This window comes from Pelecanus crispus, chromosome 2, assembly GCF_030463565.1.
Source record: "Pelecanus crispus isolate bPelCri1 chromosome 2, bPelCri1.pri, whole genome shotgun sequence".
NCBI classification, from domain to species: domain Eukaryota; kingdom Metazoa; phylum Chordata; class Aves; order Pelecaniformes; family Pelecanidae; genus Pelecanus; species Pelecanus crispus.
In genome coordinates, this window is record NC_134644.1 from 134,989,057 (window position 1) to 135,009,439 (window position 20,383).

Sequence of the window (20,383 nt, forward strand, 5' to 3'; positions counted from 1 at the left end):
CCCTCCCACCTTCATAGGGGTTTGGCTGCCCATGTGCAAGTGAGCTCTGACACTCTACACCTGGGATGAGCCTGTTGTGAAAAGGCTGCATGAGAAAGCTGTGGGCAGCCTTGTTGAAAGCTTCTGTCCCTTGGCTCAGAAGCCACATTTAAGTGCATTTAAGCTCAGCCCCTGGGCATGCGTCCCTGCCTGACCTGCACTGTAGGTATGCCTGTGCTGGGTATTCGATCTCGCTTACCCTGACCCTGACTTGCTGAGATGACCATAACAAGTGGACAGAGGTTACAGCAGTCTCCTGATTTGTGACTGTCAGAGGTGGAAATAAAAAGACAATGACTATTAATGCTTTATCCATTGTATCTAAAAGAGAACAAAAATACACATCTGCTTGATTAGAAGTTTATTTCACGTATCACAGAAAAATCATGGATACCATCAAATAAAGCTTTACAAGATAAAGGATATAAAGGAAAGACACACAACATTCCTTGTAGTTACACATTTAGGAACTAATTACTACCATTGCAGTTAACAGACATTTCACTTGCAAGACTGGTCCCTGTTTTTAAGGCTAAATCCTACCCTCCTTACTTAAGCAAATTCTTAGAGCTATTCCAAAGAACGCAGCCTGAAAAAGACATAGAAGACTGGACTTGGTTTGTAAGTATCTTAGCTGCTACATTTACGTGCAACTGTAGAGCATAATCCTCTTTTTACACTTGGTTTGACTCAGGAGTTAGCTAATACAGTCAGTATAATAAAGTCACCTATATTTAAAACAAGGTCCATTTACTGAATTTGGCTGACACGACAAATGTAGAAATAACCTGCAATATCACATGTTTAAGCTTGTTATTACCTGGTAGTGTCTTTCTGGTAGTTACAGTTAATGTTTCCTTACAGTTTTTCAACTGATGCATTTCACATTCTCTTACGCAGTTGTTTCAAGATAAAGAACAAGTTAGAGAGTTTTTTACTTGAAAAACCTGAGAAACGTACCAGCTTTATTCAGATATGGTACTTGAGAGTATAAGGTACTACAAAACAGAGCTGAGGTATAAACCTGAATTCTTCATAAACTCCAAATCCCTGTTGATGTTAAGAGTTTTGAAGCTGTGCAATAGAGGAGAGTTATATCTGATTGTCTCATCTTAGTTCCTTTTTGGACACCACACAAAATCACTGAACAAAATTTTCACTAAATGTGCAGCAAAGCAAAGAAAAAAAAAAGAAAAAAGGGATCACAGTGTATTGAATGAAACTGCTATTATCACATTATGTCACCGTTAATAGGTTTCTCATATACATTCATCTGCTGTTTGAATTCTAGCTGCATTAAACTATCCAACAAGACAGAAAGAAACAACTATCTTTACTAAGTTAATGGCAAACTACCTCTTGACTCGAAGTGAGAATTCTACCCAGCAGCTACAGGAAAAGTCAGACTATGTAAAGAAAAAGTTAGGTTTACATTCTTTTAAATACAAAGAAATGGATGTCTGCATCTTCTATCTGTCTGCTCCCTCCAGTTACTCTCAAACAAATTCTTGGAGGATATATAAAACTGAATTTGAAAAGAACAGAAAGTGGAATCAGCGCTTAACTATGCCCTCCAAACTTATTTTACCCGATATTTGCAATGCCTAGTTTACGCTGCATCCTCATATTTATGTAGGCCTCACAAGGTATAAGCACTCCAAACAACACTGAATGTACAAGAAAAACAGTTTCACAAATGGGATATAACGTGCTTTTTAGGCAAAAATATCTCTTTGCTATCATGCCTCCTCACTATTTTGGTCCACTTGTCAAATGACAAAATAGTCCCTGTCAAGAACATGGTTACATACACATATTTACAACAAACCCAAGAGTCTCATGTGTTAAATCATTTGAAAAGGATAGGATTTTACTAAGCAATGCATCTAAGCCTCTAGTACCATCATAGTCCACAACATTTTACAAAGATAACTCTCACATTTTAAAATATATGCATACAATGTTTTCCTTGTACTAAATGTGACTACTTCCAAGTTTATAAGCATAATCAAGACCTCTTCCCTGGAATAAAAATGCATTTTTCTGTAGCTTGCCTTAAAGTGTGATCCAAGACAATTATTATGTTATTGAATGTAAATTTTTATATTAATGGTCCAACAGTGCAGAAGAAACACAGGATAAATCATTGTAAAGAAGAGAACTGTTCTGGCTTTCTGTCATGTGCAGTGCACTATATCAGCTTAATTACGCAATGCTGGCAAATAATTCCATTTATAAATAGCAACACTGCACCTTTGACACGATACTCAATCAAAAAAATAGACTTGCTGAAATGAAGAAAATGTTCCTGTATAAATTGCAGTGTAATTATAAATCAATTCTTTTGTTTCTTCATCTTCACTGCGGAAATGGTGCAGGCTCTTGCGGGCTGTAAAACATTGTAAAAGTACAGATCACTTTACTGTTAGCCTCCTGTATTGGGTTTGCATGGCAAGGTTTTGGTAGCAGGGGGGCTACAGGGGTGGCTTCTGTGAGAAGCTGCTAGAAACTTTCCCGATGTCCGACAGAGCCAATGCCAGCCGGCTGCAAGATGGACCCACCGCTGGCCAAGGCCAAGCCAATCAGCAACGACGGTAGCGTTTCTGGGATAACATATTTCAGAAGGGCAAAAAAGTTGCTGCGCAATTGCAGCCAGGGAGAGGAGTGAGAATATGTGAGAGGATCGACTCTGCAGACACCAAGGTCAGTGAAGAAGGAGGGGGAGGCGGTGCTGCAGGCGCCGGAGCAGAGATTCCCCTGCAGCCCGTGGTGAAGACCATGGTGAGGCAGGCTGTGCCCCTGCAGGCTATAAAGGAGCAGATATCCACCTACAGCCCGTGGAGGACCCCACGCCGGAGCAGGTGGATGCCTGAAGAAGGCTGTGACACCATGGGAAATCCGTGCTGGAGCAGGCTCCTGGCAGGACTTGTGACCCTGTGGGGGACCCACGCTGGAGCAGTCTGCTCCTGAAGGACTGCACCACATGGAAGGGACCCACGCTGGAGCAGTTCGTGAAGAACAGTAGCCCATAGGAAGGACTCACATTGGAGAAGTTCGTGGAGGACTGACTCCTGTGGGAGGGACCCCACACCAGAGCAGGGGAAGAGTGTGAGGAGTCCTCCCCTGAGGAGGAAGGAGCTGCAGAGACAACGTGCGATGAACTGACTGCAACCCCCATTCCCTGCTCCCTTGCGCTACTTGGGGGCAAGGAGGTAGGGAACTTGGGTGTAAAGTTGAGCCTGGGAAGAAGGGAGGGGTGGGGGGAAGATGTTTTAAGATTTGGTTTTTATCTTCTCATTATCCTACTCTGATTTTGATTGGTAATAAATTAAACTGATTTCCCCGAGTCAAGTCTGTTTTGCCTGTGACTAACTTCTGAGTGATCTCCCTGTCCCTATTTTGACCAACAAGCCTTTTGTTGTATTTTCTCTCCCCTGTCCAGCTGGGGAGTGATAGAGCAGCTTTGGTGGGCACCTGGCGTCCAGCCAGCATCAACCTGCCATACCTCCTTGACACTATCTTTCTTGGCAAAGTTAGTTATTCCGTGTAGCATGACAGCAAATGGAATTACAGTAACTTGTCTGTGAATAACTGAAGATACATCTTCAGCAAGCTGGTTACAGCATATTTTATATTTCTCCCTCCCCAGTAATAATTATTAATTTAAAACCAAGACTGTACAAAAATATTTATCCATGAGATACTGGTAGTATCTACCAGAGATGCCAGTACTTGTAATACTGAAAGAAATGCATCAGAGTATCAGCCTACTGAAAGCTGCAGTGTTAGCATTGACTGTGCTGGTGAGGACAACAAAAACTGAATCCTTGTCTGATTTATCATGTCGGCAACTCTACACAAGTTAAAATTAATGATGGATGGATATGAAAATGATATTTCAGGAGAAGGGTTTAGTTATTAAGTGATCATAGATGAGTATATTTTTGCCAGCTGAAAACACTTTACATTTTTCACTGTGTGGTTTATTTTCAAAGTTAGGGAAGACATTCTGCCCTACATTAGTTAAAAACATCAATTACTCATTGCAGCATTATGATATGAAATACTCAGTAGGAGCAGCTGTATACAGATTAGGGAGGTAATGAAGGATAACTTGTAATTTGGTATATGAGGTGGGGGTAGACACAAATTTGCTGTATTAGAATTGAAGGTCAACAGATCCAAAAGCTAGTGACACATCTGTGTGGTACTACGCACAAGCTCATTATATGTGTATACATATATAAAAGAACTCACATGTGCTGTGTCTCAACAGGACTTACAAGTAGAGTTGACACTTATTTTGCCACATTTACTTGGATAATGGCCTGAGCAAGCTTACTTCTGCCTGTAGTACAGCGTGCAGACAGATATTAGAGAACATAGCAAACAGAACTAGAAAACATGCTGCATTCTAGTATTAGACTACAAAAGAAAAAACAGACTCATACTATACTTTCTCCAATTTTCCCCTTTATTTTTGTCTTAGTCTCCTGTAAGTACCCCATCAAAATTCTTAAAATACTGGAAGCTTATGGATACTGACAAGGAGTTTTACATGATTTTGCTACCTTTTCACAAAGGGGAGTAGGACTACATTATGCAAAAAAGAGCCTTGAACTTGTACAAAACACAACTTTTACTTCTACTCTCTCACTGACCAGGTCAGTACAAGTTACATTTCTTTAAATCACTGTCTGCTTCCTCCAATTACATGCCTGTTTTGAGTAGAGATCAAATCTAGAGACCAAACTCAATTAGGTTATTGACTATGTTCTTCATAGTCCAAATCGATCAGGTAAGACAGTTTCACAAATAGTCAATTTAAAATTTGAAAATGATATTTCAGCAGAATGGTTTAGTAAATAAGTGAATAAAGTTAAGTTTGATCCCTTCAAATACTCCTGTATTTATATGCTGCTTATTTAGAGCAAAAAGACGAGAAGTGTCATAAATTATCAAAATTTTACACATTAGTTACTTCCAGCTTCTTAGGGTATAAACAAACAAATTAGAAGCTCTGTAAAATTCAAAAACTTCCTGTGCTGTCTATAGCATGTACCTATTGGGCACCATATTGCACCCCTTTGATACATCCATATACTGCCCAAGCAATCTTTATAATCTTGGTGAATATATTTTGCAAGCAAAACTGAGAATACATTGAATGACTGCAACTCAGTTTGGAACTGAAGAAACCTCTGGAATTATGAAAGGAGTATTTTTTTTTTTATTTTACTGTCTTTGTGCAAGGGAAGCTAAAATGTTGCAGTGATCTTTCGAAATGGTAGAAAGTCACAGCACAAACAATGCTTTTAGGCCAGTCTACTGAAAAGAGTTTGTGGAATGCCCAGCCTTTTGATGTCACTTTTACTAAGCCATTCTATTTCTAGTATCCCTTGTGTTTTTTATAAGCCTATAAAGCTTGCAGAGTAATCTTCTCAGAAAGCAGTAAGAGGTACTGAACTTTGACAGCTGAAAAAGAGGTGTCATCTTCAAAGATTTTCACTAATGCTTCACTATAAAAAATTACATTTATAGATAATAAACATTTTACCTTCATTAATGAAGAAGTCAGCTATATAATATGCTGCTCTGACAGCTGATGGGGAATGTGGAATGCCTGGTGAATTCTTCCACTCAAAAGGATTTTTCTCTGGATGCCATTGGACGCCATAAATTGGATATTTGTATGCTGCAACACAACAAGACACATAAGCAAGGTCTATGCCTTAAGAATTATGTTTTTAGTCTTACTGCAAAAGAAACTCAAAGGATAAGCTACAAAAATACCTCACTTATCAACAGTTTCACAAAAGCTTAAACGGCAAGTTGAAACTCTGTTAAAGTCATAGTAGAAATTAAGGTAAAAAACCTGATATTGTAAAAGAAGGGTCTCACTCCATGCAAGAAGATTTTTGTGCATCACTTTTTTGATTATACATTTCAGAATTTATATATATACACATATATATACACACACTCTAAAAAATAATGTTACAAGTGCGTAAGTCTCAAAACTGAACATACAATATTCACAGCTGCACAGCATATCCCTGGCAGCTCCATGAGACAGATCCAAGCCTTAGGAGATCCTTGAAGGCCCAATCAGTTCAGGGATAGCTCCCATCTGCTCTGTGCCAGGCCCAATACATGCATGGGGAAGCCAGTCCTTAACTCTCTTACAGAGAACAGCAGCACATCAGCTGATGACTGCTCTGTGATAAACCGCTTGCAGGCACGGGAGATGTCTGTCATTAGCCTAATCAGGTTTTCTGATCAAACTGCTATTCTTTTCTGGAGGACAGCCAGCATGCCATACAGAAGAATCGCATGGGCCGACAGCTGGGCCTTACTGTAGAGCTGCTAGCAGTGCACTGATCAAGATAAACCACTCCCTGAAGAGCTAACTTGTTTCCTGAGCTGAGCAAGCCTGGTGCAAAACATAAACACCACAAGATAAGTAATGCAAAAGGCTTTTGGAGGAGGGCGATTACCAGTAATGCTGCTAAAGTAATGAGGGATGTTGCTGTTACCTCAGTACCCCGAATTGTTCTTCCCATACAGTTAACAGCATCACAGGAATGCAAGCATAAGCAGACAGACAGAAAGCAAGGTGCAACTGAGGCACATTGCACTGCAGAGGGATTAAACTACTACAGGTGAGTGCTGTACACTTCACATCACAGTACTCGAATATTCCAGTGCTAAAGAGTTAACAGCATATCTGGAAGGACAACAGCAGGTGAGAGAAGTAATTAGGCTCACAAATATGTTCTCAAAAGATAAAATATCCCTCCAAACAGAGTATGTTCCTCACAGCTAGAGCACCAACAGGGCTGATGCTCGCCCTGCTATTCTAATAGCAAGCCTGGCTGAATAGGGAGTTGCCTGGCTGAATAGGGAGCTTTTGCAGGGACTCAGGGAAAAAAGGAGAGTCTACCGCCTTTGGAAGAAGGGGTGGGCAACTCAGGAGGAGTACAGGGATCTTGTTAGGTCCTGCAGGGAGGAAATTAGAAAGGCAAAAGCCCAGCTAGAACTCAATCTGGCCAATGCTGTAAAAGATAATAAAAAATGCTTTTACAAGTACATTAGCAATAAAAGGAGAGCCAAGGAGGATCTCCATCCTTTGCTGGATGCGGGGGGGGGGGAACATTGTCATTGAGGACAAGGAAAAGGCTGAGGTACTTAACGCCTTCTTTGCCTCTGTGTTTAACAGCCAGACCGGTCATCCCCAGGGTACTCAGGCCCTTGAGCAAGAGGATAGGGATGGGGACCAGAACAGAGCCCTCATAGTCCAGGAGGAAGCAGTTAATGACCTGCTATGCCACCTGGATGCTCACAAGTCTATGGGGCCAGATGAGATCCACCCGAGAGTACTGAGGGAGCTGGCAGAGGAGCTTGCCAAGCCGCTTTCCATCATCTATCAGCAGTCCTGGTTAACAGGGGAGGTCCCTGATGACTGGAGGCTTGCGAATGTGACGCCCATCTACAAGAAGGGCCGGAAGGAGGACCCGGGGAACTACAGGACTGTCAGCCTGACCTCAGTGCCGGGAAAGATTATGGAGAGGTTCATCTTGAGTGAACTCAACAGGCAAGTGCAGGTCAACCAGGGGATCAGGCCCAGCCAGCATGGGTTCATGAAAAGCAGGTCCTGCTTGACCAACCTGATCTCCTTTTATGACCTGGTGACCCGCCTGGTAGATGATGGAAAGGCTGTGGATGTCATTTACCTGGACTTTAGCAAAGCTTTTGACACCGTCTCCCACAATATTCTCCTTGGAAAGCTGGCACCTCATGGCTTGGATGGGCGTAGTCTTCACTGGGTAAAAAACTGGTTGGGTGGCCAAGCCCAGAGAGTAGTTGTAAATGGAGTTAAGTCCAGTTGGCAACCGGTCACAAGTGGTGTTCCCCAGGGCTCACTTTTGGGGCCAGTCTTATCAACTATCTGGATGAGGGGGTTGAGTGCACCCTCAGTAAGTTTGCAGATGACACCAAACTGGGTGGGAGTGTCGATCTGCTGGAGGGTAGGACGGCCCTGCAGAGGGACCTGGACAGGCTGGACCGATGGGCCGAGGCGAACTGGATGAGGTTTAACAAGGCCAAGTGCCGGGTCCTGCACTTGGGTCACAACAACCCCGTGCAATGCTACAGGCTTGGGGAAGAGTGGCTGGAAAGCTGCCTGGCAGAAAAGGACCTGGGGGTGTTGGTTGACAGCTGGCTGAACATGAGCCAGCAGTGTGCCCAGGTGGCCAAGACAGCCAACAGCATCCTGGCTTGTATAGGGAACAGTGTGGCCAGCAGGAGCAGGGAGGCGATTGTTCCCCTGTACTCGGCGCTGGTAAGTCCGCACCTGGAATACTGTGTCCAGTTTTGGGCCCCTCACTACAAGAAAGACATTGAGGTGATGGAGCATGTTCAGAGAAGGGCAACAAGGCTGGTGAAGGGTCTGGAGCACAGGCCTTATGAGGAGCGGCTGAGGGAACTGGGATTGTTTAGCCTGGAGAAGAGGAGGCTGAGGGGAGACCTTATCGCTCTCTACAACTGCCTGAAAGGAGGTTGTAGTGAGGTGGGTGTTGGTCTCTTCTCCCATGTAGTTAGCAATAGGACGAGAGGAAATGGGCTTAAGCTGTGTCGGGGGAGGTTTAGATTGGATATTAGGAAAAATTTCTTCATGGAAAGGGTGGTCAAGAATTGGAACAGGCTGCCCAGAGAGGTGGTGGAGTCACCATCCCTGGAAGCGTTCAAAAAACGGGTAGATGTGGCACTTCAGGACATGGTTTAGTCTAGTCTACCCTTGATTGGCTTAGAGTAGACTTGGTAGTGTAGGTTAATGGTTGGACTGGACAATCTTAAAGGTCTTTTCCAACCTAAACGATTCTATGATTCTAAGCTTGCAGTACAAATTAACATCAATGACACAACACCTCTAAAGAACTAGTTTGTTACAGTCACCGTTCACAAAGGAAACTCATTTCCCTACCTTCCATGGTAGATATAAACTCCACTTCATCAGCGGTGTTAGTGGTCAGAACTTTATAGAAGTTATGAAGCTTTTCATTCTTTGTGAAATTCTGTGATAAGGGAGGGGCAGAAAGATGTGTTATTTGCTTATTTATTTCTAGTTTTAACAGAGCAAATGCGTTTATATTCAGGAAATACAAGGATCAAATACCTCCATGGAGAGGCTCCACATATGAAAGTTTGATGTCACTGGCTCAGTACCAAGTGCATGTAAGACATCATCAGGGAAATTCTTGAATAATCTACTGTCTTTTGCAGCTATTACAAAGAAAAATCAAAAAAAGGATATTGTCCATTACCCAAGCTGCTAACAGATGGACTAAGACTGAACAGGAAACAAGTTTAATAAAATACTGCATTAAAGTAAACTTTTTTCTGTAGTGTAACTTTATGACTGTAAAATACAGTGCAAGGAAAATCAGTGAAATAACTGCAACAGGATTCTAATAAGCTCTTACCACAGTCCTCCAGTCCTGACCCAGAGAGGACCCAACTTTGCTACCTAAGTTCTCACTAAAATTAAACATCATTCTTTGCCACTCATTTCAGTGACCTTTCCATTCACAATGAGCATAAATGACAGAGTTTGTGAATGCTACATGGTCCGCAAATAGATTACTCACAAATTAAAGGATAAAGTATCAACAGAGGCCACATTTTACCAGTGTTGCTGAGTGGCACAGCTCTATCTTAGGAGATCTCTCTGATTTCAATACTGTACAAGTGGGACAGCAATGCTAATATTCATCATTAGGAAAGATGCAATTTGAAAATTTAAAATCACCTGCTCTCCAAGTTTGATAGGTTTTGGACCCATGAATTTTGTTCAACTCAGTAACAAAAAGGGACCTGAACCCACATTATTTTTGTAGGTCCAAATTATCAAAAGACTCAAAGAGCCACAACTGAGAGGTAGTGGAGGCCCCATCCCTGGCAACATTCAAGGTCAGGTTGGACGGGGCTCTGAGCAACCTGATCTGGTTAAAGCTGTCCCTGCTCACTGCAGGGGGTTGGGCTAGATGAACTCTAAAGGTCCCTTCCAACCCAAAACATTCTATGATTTTATGAATTGTGGTTTTTGCTGACTGCTGTTGCTTTCAAATGGCTTGTGCTCACATCTCTGCTTTTGAAGCAATAAAGTTGCACTGACTTTATAAAAACAGTCATGGCATCTTAATAAGAAATAATTTAACAAGATAATAATCAGAAATCTCCCAAACATTCACCCCTGCATATTTATCACAAACAAAACACAACACCTCTCAGCAAAACTCAGACATGAGATGTAATAGATTTTTCACCTGAGGTAAAGTTCAGAGGGAGTGCAAAACCTTGTGTCTTGGTATTAACAAGTAAAAGTTCGCCACTTGTGAGATACGTAAGCTCTTCGTGTCCAAGACATGTTCCCCATACTGGGAAATAATCTCCTTTATCGTTAGCCTTCAAAATAAAAAGAAAAAGCAACAACATAAGGAAAAAGTACTGAAGATTTACAGAAAGAAGACTGAAGAGAACTTCCCACTCTTTTCACTTTCTCTTGCGCAGGTGAGAAGTAAAGCTACTACAGTAGTACAAATTGCTACCAGAGGAGTTGTAACAGCTCAATTACAATTGAAACAAACACAGACTTGCTTAGTTTTTCTCCTAAATTATGAAGACTAGGGGATATACACATGTCTGCTGAAGCAGTAAACTGAGCCTAATGTTGATATTAATTTGACTGTTCTGTTCTACAAGTAAGTAATGTTGAGAGCAGCCTAAACAGAAACAACAAAAAGGCACCATTGCTATAAAAAAGGTAATCATAAGAAGGGACATAAACCAATCTGTCACCATTTTGAGGGAAAGCCTATTCATTACAATTCATACTTTTATATGAAGTGCATTATGGTCACATAGCAAGGGCCCTTTGCAACGTCCATACACCTGTGCCCACCAATCTGTATTAATAAAACATAAATCCTATTACTAGCATGGCTACGGTCTTAAGTGACATACTTTTATGCTTGTTTAACTAGCAGGTTTGCACCTGTGTTCCAGAAAGACAAATTGTGAGTTTAAGCAACATAATAAAGTGACAATCATTTTCAAAAGAATAAAACTTGGCAGGTAAGTGCAAAAACAAGAGAAGCAAGCAAAAAGGGGATATGGAAAGCAAAAAGAGAACACAACTAGCTTCCTGTCACTTAACTAAGCACAGTGCATACACACAGAGGAAAGTTGCATTTTTATATGGTTTATTCCTGATAGTAAGTGCATGTTAGAGACTGGGATGTTTCAGAACTCTCATTTCTGTGAAATCCGAGTAGTCTTTCTTAACTTGTTTCTAAATATTTTTAAGTTATGCATACTACACTCCCCCCCGAAGAGCTGCTGGTCAAAAGCCCTTTTTGAGAAAGCTGAAATTACAGGCTTAGAATAAAAATGTTACCTTACTGCATTAGTGATAGTATGGTAATAAAAGCCCATATAACTACTTCTCAGAGCAAAACACGGAAGATTTACAGAAAGAAGGCTACTAGTACTGCAGAGTCTTCATGACCACCCATCATGAATGGCTAGACACAGGACTTGGAACTCCACTGTCTCTCTTTCATGTAAGTGAGGAATAAAACTTGGTGGTGATAACGCCAAGGTTGCAGGTTCAATCCCCGTATGGGCCCCCCGGGGAGTTGGCCGGGGGGCAGGGATCACTGCTTGGGAATGGGCTGGGCGTTGGTCAGCTGGTGGTGAACGGTTGCATCACTTGTTTTTCCTGGGTTTTGTTTCTCTCTCTTTCATTGTTCTCCTTTTCATTACAATTTTTATTACAATTATTATTATTATTTCAATTACTAAACTGTTCTTATCTCAACCCACAAGTTTTCTTACTTTTGCCCTTCCGATTCTCTCCCCGATCCCACCGGGGAGGGAGGGCGAGCGAGCAGCTCTGGTGATTGGTTGTCAACACGGGCTAAACCACAACAACCACTAAAGGCAAAAAATAGACCACAGTTTAAGGACAATTACAACTGAACTGTAAACATTTTGTAACAACCCCCCCCACACTTTTTTTTTTAAATATATATTAGTCCACAGGCTAAGCATATATTAAACAACACCCAAGACATCACATTTTCAAAACTGAATTAAAAGCTGGAAAACAGTATTTCATTTAGGTTTTTGCCTAGCTGGTAAAATTCTATTGACTTGGATGGGGATTAGATTTCACATCCTCTACTCATATTAAAGCAGAGCCAGACCAAGTAATTTCTCATTGTGAACATTTGAAAATGAAAAGGAGCCCTCATATGTTTTAAAAAAAAACATAAAATTCAGTCAATTCTGTATCTGCTAATATACTTGACTATTGTAGCTTACATTACATTAGTAAAACTACCAATATTTTATAGTGCTAATTAAGTCTTAAAAGATGAAAATCAAAACATGCAATCATCACAAATAGTACAGAGAAAAACCCCGACTTAGAAGGGTTACCTACAATGAACTGAAAATTATTTTCTGCCTCTTCACTCACCTGAAGTACACATACCATCTAATAAACCTGCCTCTCTGATGATAAAACTATGACATATGCAATTCAGTTAATCATTGTGAAATGTCAATAAAATTTCGTAATAGTACTGAAAACCATGAGAAACCCTCGCCCTAGTACTGAACACCAAGACACAGGCTGCACTTCACACAGTGAGTAGTTTCAAAGAGACACACAAGATTGTCTCACATAAAAGTGAGATAGTCTTTGCAAGATTCAAGTTTAAGGCAACGGACTAGCAATCACCAGGAATGAAGACAGACAAAAGAATAACATTGTGTCATGGGGACTGAAGAGTAGCAAGCTTAATTACTGAATTGCAGCAGCTGACTGGTCCTGTGAATGTCACTGCCTGTGCTTTCCTTGCCTGCTGTTGGAAACCGGGCAGCAAGGGTAGAAGAGGAATTCCTCACTGCCAGTGAACGCTTCTACCATGTTAACAGTTTAAGTACTACTCAGAACTGCCTCTAGAATCGGGCAAAGTTTTCCAAAGTATGACTTCTGTGACAATTTCAATCAACGTTAGCTGAAAATAAAATAAAGCCAGTAAAGAGGAAAAAAGAAGGAAAATTTACATTTTTGTTCAATCTGAATACAGAAGATCCTTAACAAATCATACAGATTGTATATGAAGCTCAGTGAATCTCCCTGCCTTTCCACAATGCAAATTTTACTTCAAAATGTGATGACTACTATCTGAAAAAAAACAAACAAACCCCACCTCTTATGCTCTAAAAGAATTAAATCTTCAATGTGGATTTAGAGCCTTCCTGACATTCTTTGAAAGAAACAACTTTCCTAGAAATTCAATCTTTTCTTAATAAAGCTAATGATCATATGAATATTAAAAAAAAAAAATAACCTTTCATGTGTTCTTCTCACCTTTTTTCATGTTATAAAATTAAGCTAGTGTTTATTTTAAAAATCTGCTATATTTACAGTTACCAATGCAAAGAAATAGGTAAAATGCTATTAACGTGCTAATGTAGATCCCTCATCTGCACCACCAAAGATATATTTAAATCTACTTACAGATAAGTGAGAATAAAGGTGTTTCACTAGCTGTAACATATATGTGAAGGGAGGCCTTAATGTTATATTATTGTAAATTGGTTTATTTAAGAGTGTCTCTAGAATTCCTTCTGAATCTAAACTTCAGTCAAGATTTCTACAAATGATAACATGTATGTATATCTTTATTCAACATTTAATGTCAATGGATATTCTGGGCTTTTGGAAGGAATTATTGTTACTTTACTGCAAGTTCCACACAGCCATAAAGCTCCAGGTAAAATGAATAAATGATACTGTTCTCACCTGAAGAACTTGGGAGTTTAAGACCATGACAAAACATATGACAGGAGAGGGTGTCGGGATTCTGAATCTTAAGCTATGAAATGATTCTTTACGCAGAAGCCAGCAATGAGCTACTTATTATCAGGCTTACAGTTAACACACTGGATGCCAATGGAAAACTACAAAAATATGAGCCTCCCTGTCATTTTGATCTCTGAAGAATGACATTAACAAGAACAGACTGTTCCTTAGAAATTACCTCTAATGCCTTGTGGTAAAATATCTTAGCAACCCTGGCATATTCTGAAGTCCTAAGATCCGCACCACCTCCTGGCAAAAGTACCCTGAAAGGCAACATCCAAGAATCTGATTAGCAACAGTGATCCAACTGGACAATGTACACAGAGACAGGTCTCATAGTGGTTTTAAGGGTAGGATTCAGGTCTAGATTAAGACATTTACAATCTACATTTCAGAAATCTATAGATAGGCATCTAAGCTTCCCTGATGGACAGCAGGGATCTAGTCAGAAAAGTCAGTGGAGGCTTGAATACATTTTCTACAGCAGACACCTACCTGGTCAGTAGGCTGAACAGCCCTATAGGCTCCACTGGCTGTACTGACTAGCACTCTATTAATTATGTGAGTTTTGACAGCTAGCATACATGCAGACATCTAAGTTTAGGTGTCTTAGTCTTTAACTGAATCGTATCCTAAATCTTAGTGTTCTTCTACTGAAGAATAGTTATTAACACAAAATAATGACAAAGCCTAGTGCAACGTAAGGAGGAGAGTAAATAGAAAATACACAAAACATACAGATTTCAGCTGATATACAAAAAGATTGTGTGCCTTTTGACAGTTTGCCTGACTGTCAAATCCTGTCCTGACTCTTAGCTGGCTCTCCCTGCCACTTTAAAATCCCAGCCCCAATCTTAATTCATCTTGTTCGATTTCAGTAAAGAAGAATTGTGGCCCTGGCAGAGTGACCTTCTTATTGCAGACAACACAGATCAAAAAGTTCTTATTAAAAAGGAAAAAAAAGTACGTTTGGCCATAACCTTTGGTTGCACAGGATCTAACATAGCCAAAGAAGACAAAGCAATCTCAGAGACAATTTCAAAGAAATAGCGTAGAATCTTTTTCCACCACAATAAAGAAAAAAGAAAAAAATCAGCAATGGCAATTCTCTGTGTAGTTCCCCACACCCAACACCACAAAAGAAAAGGACTCGGTACAGTCCAGCAGAGATTTCACATGTACACATGATGACACGGAAAGTAATCACGTACCATCAGAGACAGTAATGCGAAACAAAGGAAGTCTCTTCTGGCTGTAACTGGAACAGTACCAGGAGAACTGACAGAACTGAGTATGCAAGTGTTGCCTAACCCACTGCAGCAGAACCCTAACTGGACTTACTCAAGCCACATCCATCAGTTGCTGATCTTTTACCAAAATGGCTGAAGGATTTCCTCTGCATGTGCTCTGGAAATGGCAACCTGTATCAGTGAGATACTAAAGGAGCTAGAAACAACTAACATCTCAAATGATCCCAAGCATTTGCAGAGCAATTGTGCATTTAAACCATCATGACCAGGTTTATTTTAAGGTGAATGATGCACAGGATCATGCAAAAGCCACAAAGTATTTGGTGGAAAAGTAGAGCAGTATTCACAAAAATATAAATCAGATTACTCTCCAGAGCAAATATACAAAAGGAATACAGCTGAAGGTATTTTCAAAACAGGCCAGACTACAGATTTCTACAGAGATCTAGTTAGACAAATAGGGTGATCCTTACCTGGAAGTGGTAGAAAATTCACTAACCTGTTCCTTTTGTTCAACCCCAAAACTGGCCAATACTAATTAGGAAAAACAACTGTCATTTCTGCTAATGCAAAAAGGGAGTAACCCATTAAGTAGCAATGGTAATGGCTTGACATTGTCATAACCAGATTGAAATGCAGCTACCTGTATTCCAGTATCTCTAACTGATTAGAGCTGATGATGCTCACTGTAAATTTCAAATGCTATATTCATAAAATTCTGTCTCTACTGTAGTAAATTTCATGATTCTAAGAAGGTGGTGTTTAATAATAAATGATTTCCAACTGCAAAGAACCTGGAGCTAAGCTCTCACAACATGAAAGATCAATACACTCTTCCTTATTCTAAGTTTCCACAGAATGGAAAGTCCTTCCCTCCATAGGTCTTATTTGGTATTTACACACATCTATGCTGTGGAAACCATTAGCTGACAGTGGAGGGCAACAATAGGAAATACAGACCATCCTTACCCACCTACATAGCACAAACCCAACTACCAGCCACTGCAAAGACAGAAGGATAAGGGAATTGGATCTACTTGCCTAACACCCTGCACTGAGGTAGGTGGTGAGGTAGAAAGAACAGGAGACCCCATCGGTGAAAGTCCTTCTGGCAACCAAAGACAGGCTGGCAGCCATGAGAAAGGGATGAAATGATTCATTTTGTCTCCAACATGAGGAGTCGCGAGGAGAAAAGTGTCGTTATCTTATATACCACAGGACTGTAAAGACCCACGTGTTAATGCACAGGGCATGCCGTGGAGCATAAGAGAACAATGCACTCCCCAGACAGCCACAGACCTAAATCTGCAAGTTCTACACATGTTGATTAATATTCTAGTATATGCATAAGCTTAACAAAAATATTAACGGTTTAAGATGCTCAGCTGATGACTACAAGTGGCCCAATCATATGCTACAGGCTCACATACAATCAACCCTGTGAAGTGTAGCATTAGCTGATTTAACTCTTCTAAAGCGCACTTTTAGCACAAGGCAAACATAACAGGTTTTGCCTTGCTTAGTCCACAATTAAAATGTGTTAAATTAGGTCACGTTATCCTACATTTAAAATGGAGGAAGAACACATGGGTGGACAGTTGCCATAGGTCAGCTGAAAAGTTAGAATGTTTGTCTAACAAAGACCTAAGCCACAGAATCCCAACAGGCAAGATGGGCCGTTCAAGTAGCAAGAGAGAAAGCACCCAAAAAGAAAAGGGTAGAAGAGACTGGAAATCAGAAACTTTTATGACAGAGGAGATATGGAGAGGACTGGAAGAGGGAAGAAAGGGTAGGAACAGGGATGAAATACCCAGCAAGTGCTATTAAATATCAAAATTAAGGTGATCACTCAAATGAGGAAGAGGAAAAAATTAACAAAGAAGAAGCAAGCTATTTCACTTGTAAAACTCTTAACCACTATAATGCCACTTCTATCTGCCTGCAGACAAGCACAAGAGAACGCCAAGATCAGCCTTGGCACTGTTGCAGATTATCTGACATATGCTCCTCAAGGAAGAAAAGGCAGCAGACAGACATCGGATGAAATAGTGCTCTCTGAGAACGTATTTACATGTCTGCAGCACTCAGCACAATCTCTCAAGAGAGTAGAAAGGCAGTGTTCTTCAGAAATTGGAAGAGCTCAAAACCAGAACTAGCATGTCTTTCAACAGAAAATCAGTGCTCAAAACTTACCCATTAATAGAGTGGAATATTTTATCATATTCTTCATCTGAAAGATTTAATCTGAAACACCAAGAAAATAGTTACAGAACACATATGAAATACACATATTTAACCACAAAAATATCATTGTTATTGAACAGAAACATGGGACACAGAAAATACATAGAAAGCATGCTTTAAACAGAATAAAATAGTCTCAAATCAAATGAAACATTTCACTTGAAACAGCTCAGTAGAGTCTGAGAATCCACAAGACTGAAAATAGAAGCCTATCAGGTATAGTTTAGGATTAGGTACTCTGAGACCCCTTTGCAGATACTTGTTAAATTTAACATTTACATGAATGGCATGGTTATTATTTCCTGCAGACTGGCAACTCCGGTTTCCAATTGACTCCAAGAAGGGCAGAGCTGCAAACAGTGGGTCACACCCATTCTTCAGAAAAGATATAGTTGAGAGGTGAAAGGATGAGAAAGACCTCAGCATCAGCAAAACATCAGCAAACCACGGTACGATGGCTACACTTACGCAGAACCGATACACTGGGTACATTCAAAGCATCCAGCTTTGTTGCATCTAACTTAGTTGCCAGAATTAGAAGCCTCCATTCATCAATGAAGCTTCTGGTCAGCAACCATTTTGAAAGCTCCACCAGTTGCGTGAGGAGCACTGGCTTCTAATTCAGGCACTTAACCAGCACTCTTATTGGACTGTGTAGATACACCCTACTGTGATTTTCTACAGCTGCATTCATATTGTTTTTAACTTCTGACAATTATAATTTTAATATCTGATTTTACTATTTTATAGTTAACTGTTGGCTATGAAGCGTTGTCAGTTTGTTTACTACTCTGCTACTTTTTACCCAACAACCAAAATACTAGAACACATGGAGTCAGTGACCCATGGTTTGAGCAGAACTGGACTTTGGTCTCTTCAAGGACTACCAATAGCCTTCCTCCATTACTTGAATTCTAGGACTACAGAATGTGACAAAAGATAGTATGTATATATGTATCCAGATATCTATGTGTGTTTGTGGGGCACTACATGTTAGCCAACTTCAAAAACCATGGATACAAACTATGGAAGGTAATTTTACAGGTAAAAAAATAGTATTTTTCAAAGAAAGGTTGTTATCATAAGAATCAATATTAAAAATTACATGTTCCAGTTTGCTTTTATTCTGATTTCTAAAACACCCTGCAAATGGTGGCATTAAAATAGTCTTTGAGGAGCTCTGAACACTCAGAAAAGCAGCACAATTGCTTTCTGTGCCTCTAAGATGATAACCTTACATTAAACAATTATTACCCACTTGTAAGGACATAAAAATGTACCTTATTGGCACAACTCGGGCACCGGCAGATTCCAAAAACTTCACGTATGAAGCTGCAATATAAGAACTTCCAAATCTTTGGAACTTCTTAGAGTGACATTCCTGTGACAATATCCCTGAAGGGTCCAAGAAAGAAAGTTAGCGCTACACAAACAGCCAACACTATGCACCGGAAGAAAAATTAAACTCCGATTTCCTACATGCCATGTCACAGCGTGACATTTACTGCCTGAAGGAATTACAAACGCTGAGACAATGGGGCATCAATTACGATGCCCAGTAAACACATTATGTGACTAAGGCTCAGCTTCCCTGCTTTAACTATTTCGTACTACAACTTCTCTTAAATAAGTTATTGCTATTTTAAGATTTTTAAACACAGCATGCATAGCGTGACACTATTTATAAAAGCGTTAACCAAACGTTCTCTTCAGGAGACCTCTCACCCCACACAGAAACCGGCAGGGTTTCATGGCGGCTGTGGGAGCCGTTCCCTGCCCGGGGAGGGCGAGGGCAGGGTGCGAGCCAGCCCTCGGCCGCCGTGGCCCCCTGGGCCGGCCGGTAATCCCCGGCTAATCCCCGGGGACCGGCCGCCGGGCGCTGAGGGACCGCCGCCACCCCCGCCCCGCGGCTGCCGCCCCTTACCAACGATGGGCCTCTCGTTGCCCTCCGACGGACGGCCGCGCAGCACCAAGGAGGCTGAGGCGGCGCAGCAGAGCACAAGCAGGAGGAGGACGGTAGCCGGGACGGGAGGAAGCCCCGCGATGCGCCCCATGGCCCCGTCGCCCGCTGCCCGACAGAACCGGCAGAAGTGACCGCTCCGCTCAGCGCCCCGCCCACCTGCCGCGGGGCACGCCGGGATGTGTAGTTCCGGCGGCGGGGCCAGCGGGGGGCTCCGCCTGGCGCGGGGCACGCTGGGAAATGTAGTTCCGGCGGCGGGGCGCTCCGGACCGCCGCCTGCGGCCTGCGCCCGGCGGGAGGAGACGGCCTCGGTCCTGCCGAGGCCCCTCTTCAAATCCTCAGGAAAAGTAACGCTTGTAACACTAAAAAGTGACGGACGAGGCTGGTTCGACTAGAAAAGTTTTATTCAAATAACGACGTTAACATGTAAAAAATTAAAAAATGTTGTGCATTACATTGTGCTTACAGTCAGTAGTAAATTATATTTGCATCATTTAACAGCAACTTACTTTTTTTTTCCAGAGGCACTCCTGATATTCTTAAAGAATAATGCACTTAGAGATTTTTACTTTTGTGCTTTGTTGACTCTGCAGCTCAAAGCTGCCATACCACCGCCCATCGTACCAATACCTCTTCCGTTCGTTATGCGAATGTCCAAATTATCTTGCGTCCTTATTAGCAGCAACTGCAATTCTCCCTTACCTAGAGTTCCTACCTTCTATATAGCATGTAAACATTAAAAAATAATTAACAGTTCATGAAAAAATAACTGCACTCAGTGCTCTAACTGTTGTGTTATGCAAACACATTACCATTTAATAATAGATTCAGGATATTTTTTAAGACATTCAGGACTTTATATTCATAGAGCTGGTGTAGTCCAAATGAAGATTAAAAAAACCAGCTAATTTTATCCATGTGCATATACATAGGCAATCAAATGAAGTCTCCGCT

The 20,383-nt window shown here is 41.1% G+C and overlaps 1 protein-coding gene across 1 annotated transcript; it reads right to left on the reverse strand.

Annotated features, from left to right (window-relative positions):
* Positions 1-442: 442 nt before the first annotated feature.
* On the reverse strand, positions 443-19,539 carry GGH (gamma-glutamyl hydrolase). The gene is made up of 9 exons (XM_075705259.1): positions 19,394-19,539; positions 18,750-18,864; positions 17,419-17,469; positions 14,154-14,238; positions 10,365-10,503; positions 9,215-9,321; positions 9,023-9,113; positions 5,597-5,734; positions 443-2,428 (listed from the first exon to the last, which is right to left on the reverse strand). The coding sequence occupies exons 1-9, from the start codon at positions 19,521-19,523 to the stop codon at positions 2,307-2,309; spliced, it is 978 nt and encodes a 325-aa protein (XP_075561374.1). The 5' UTR covers positions 19,524-19,539; the 3' UTR covers positions 443-2,306.
* Between the last annotated feature and the right edge of the window lie 844 nt (positions 19,540-20,383).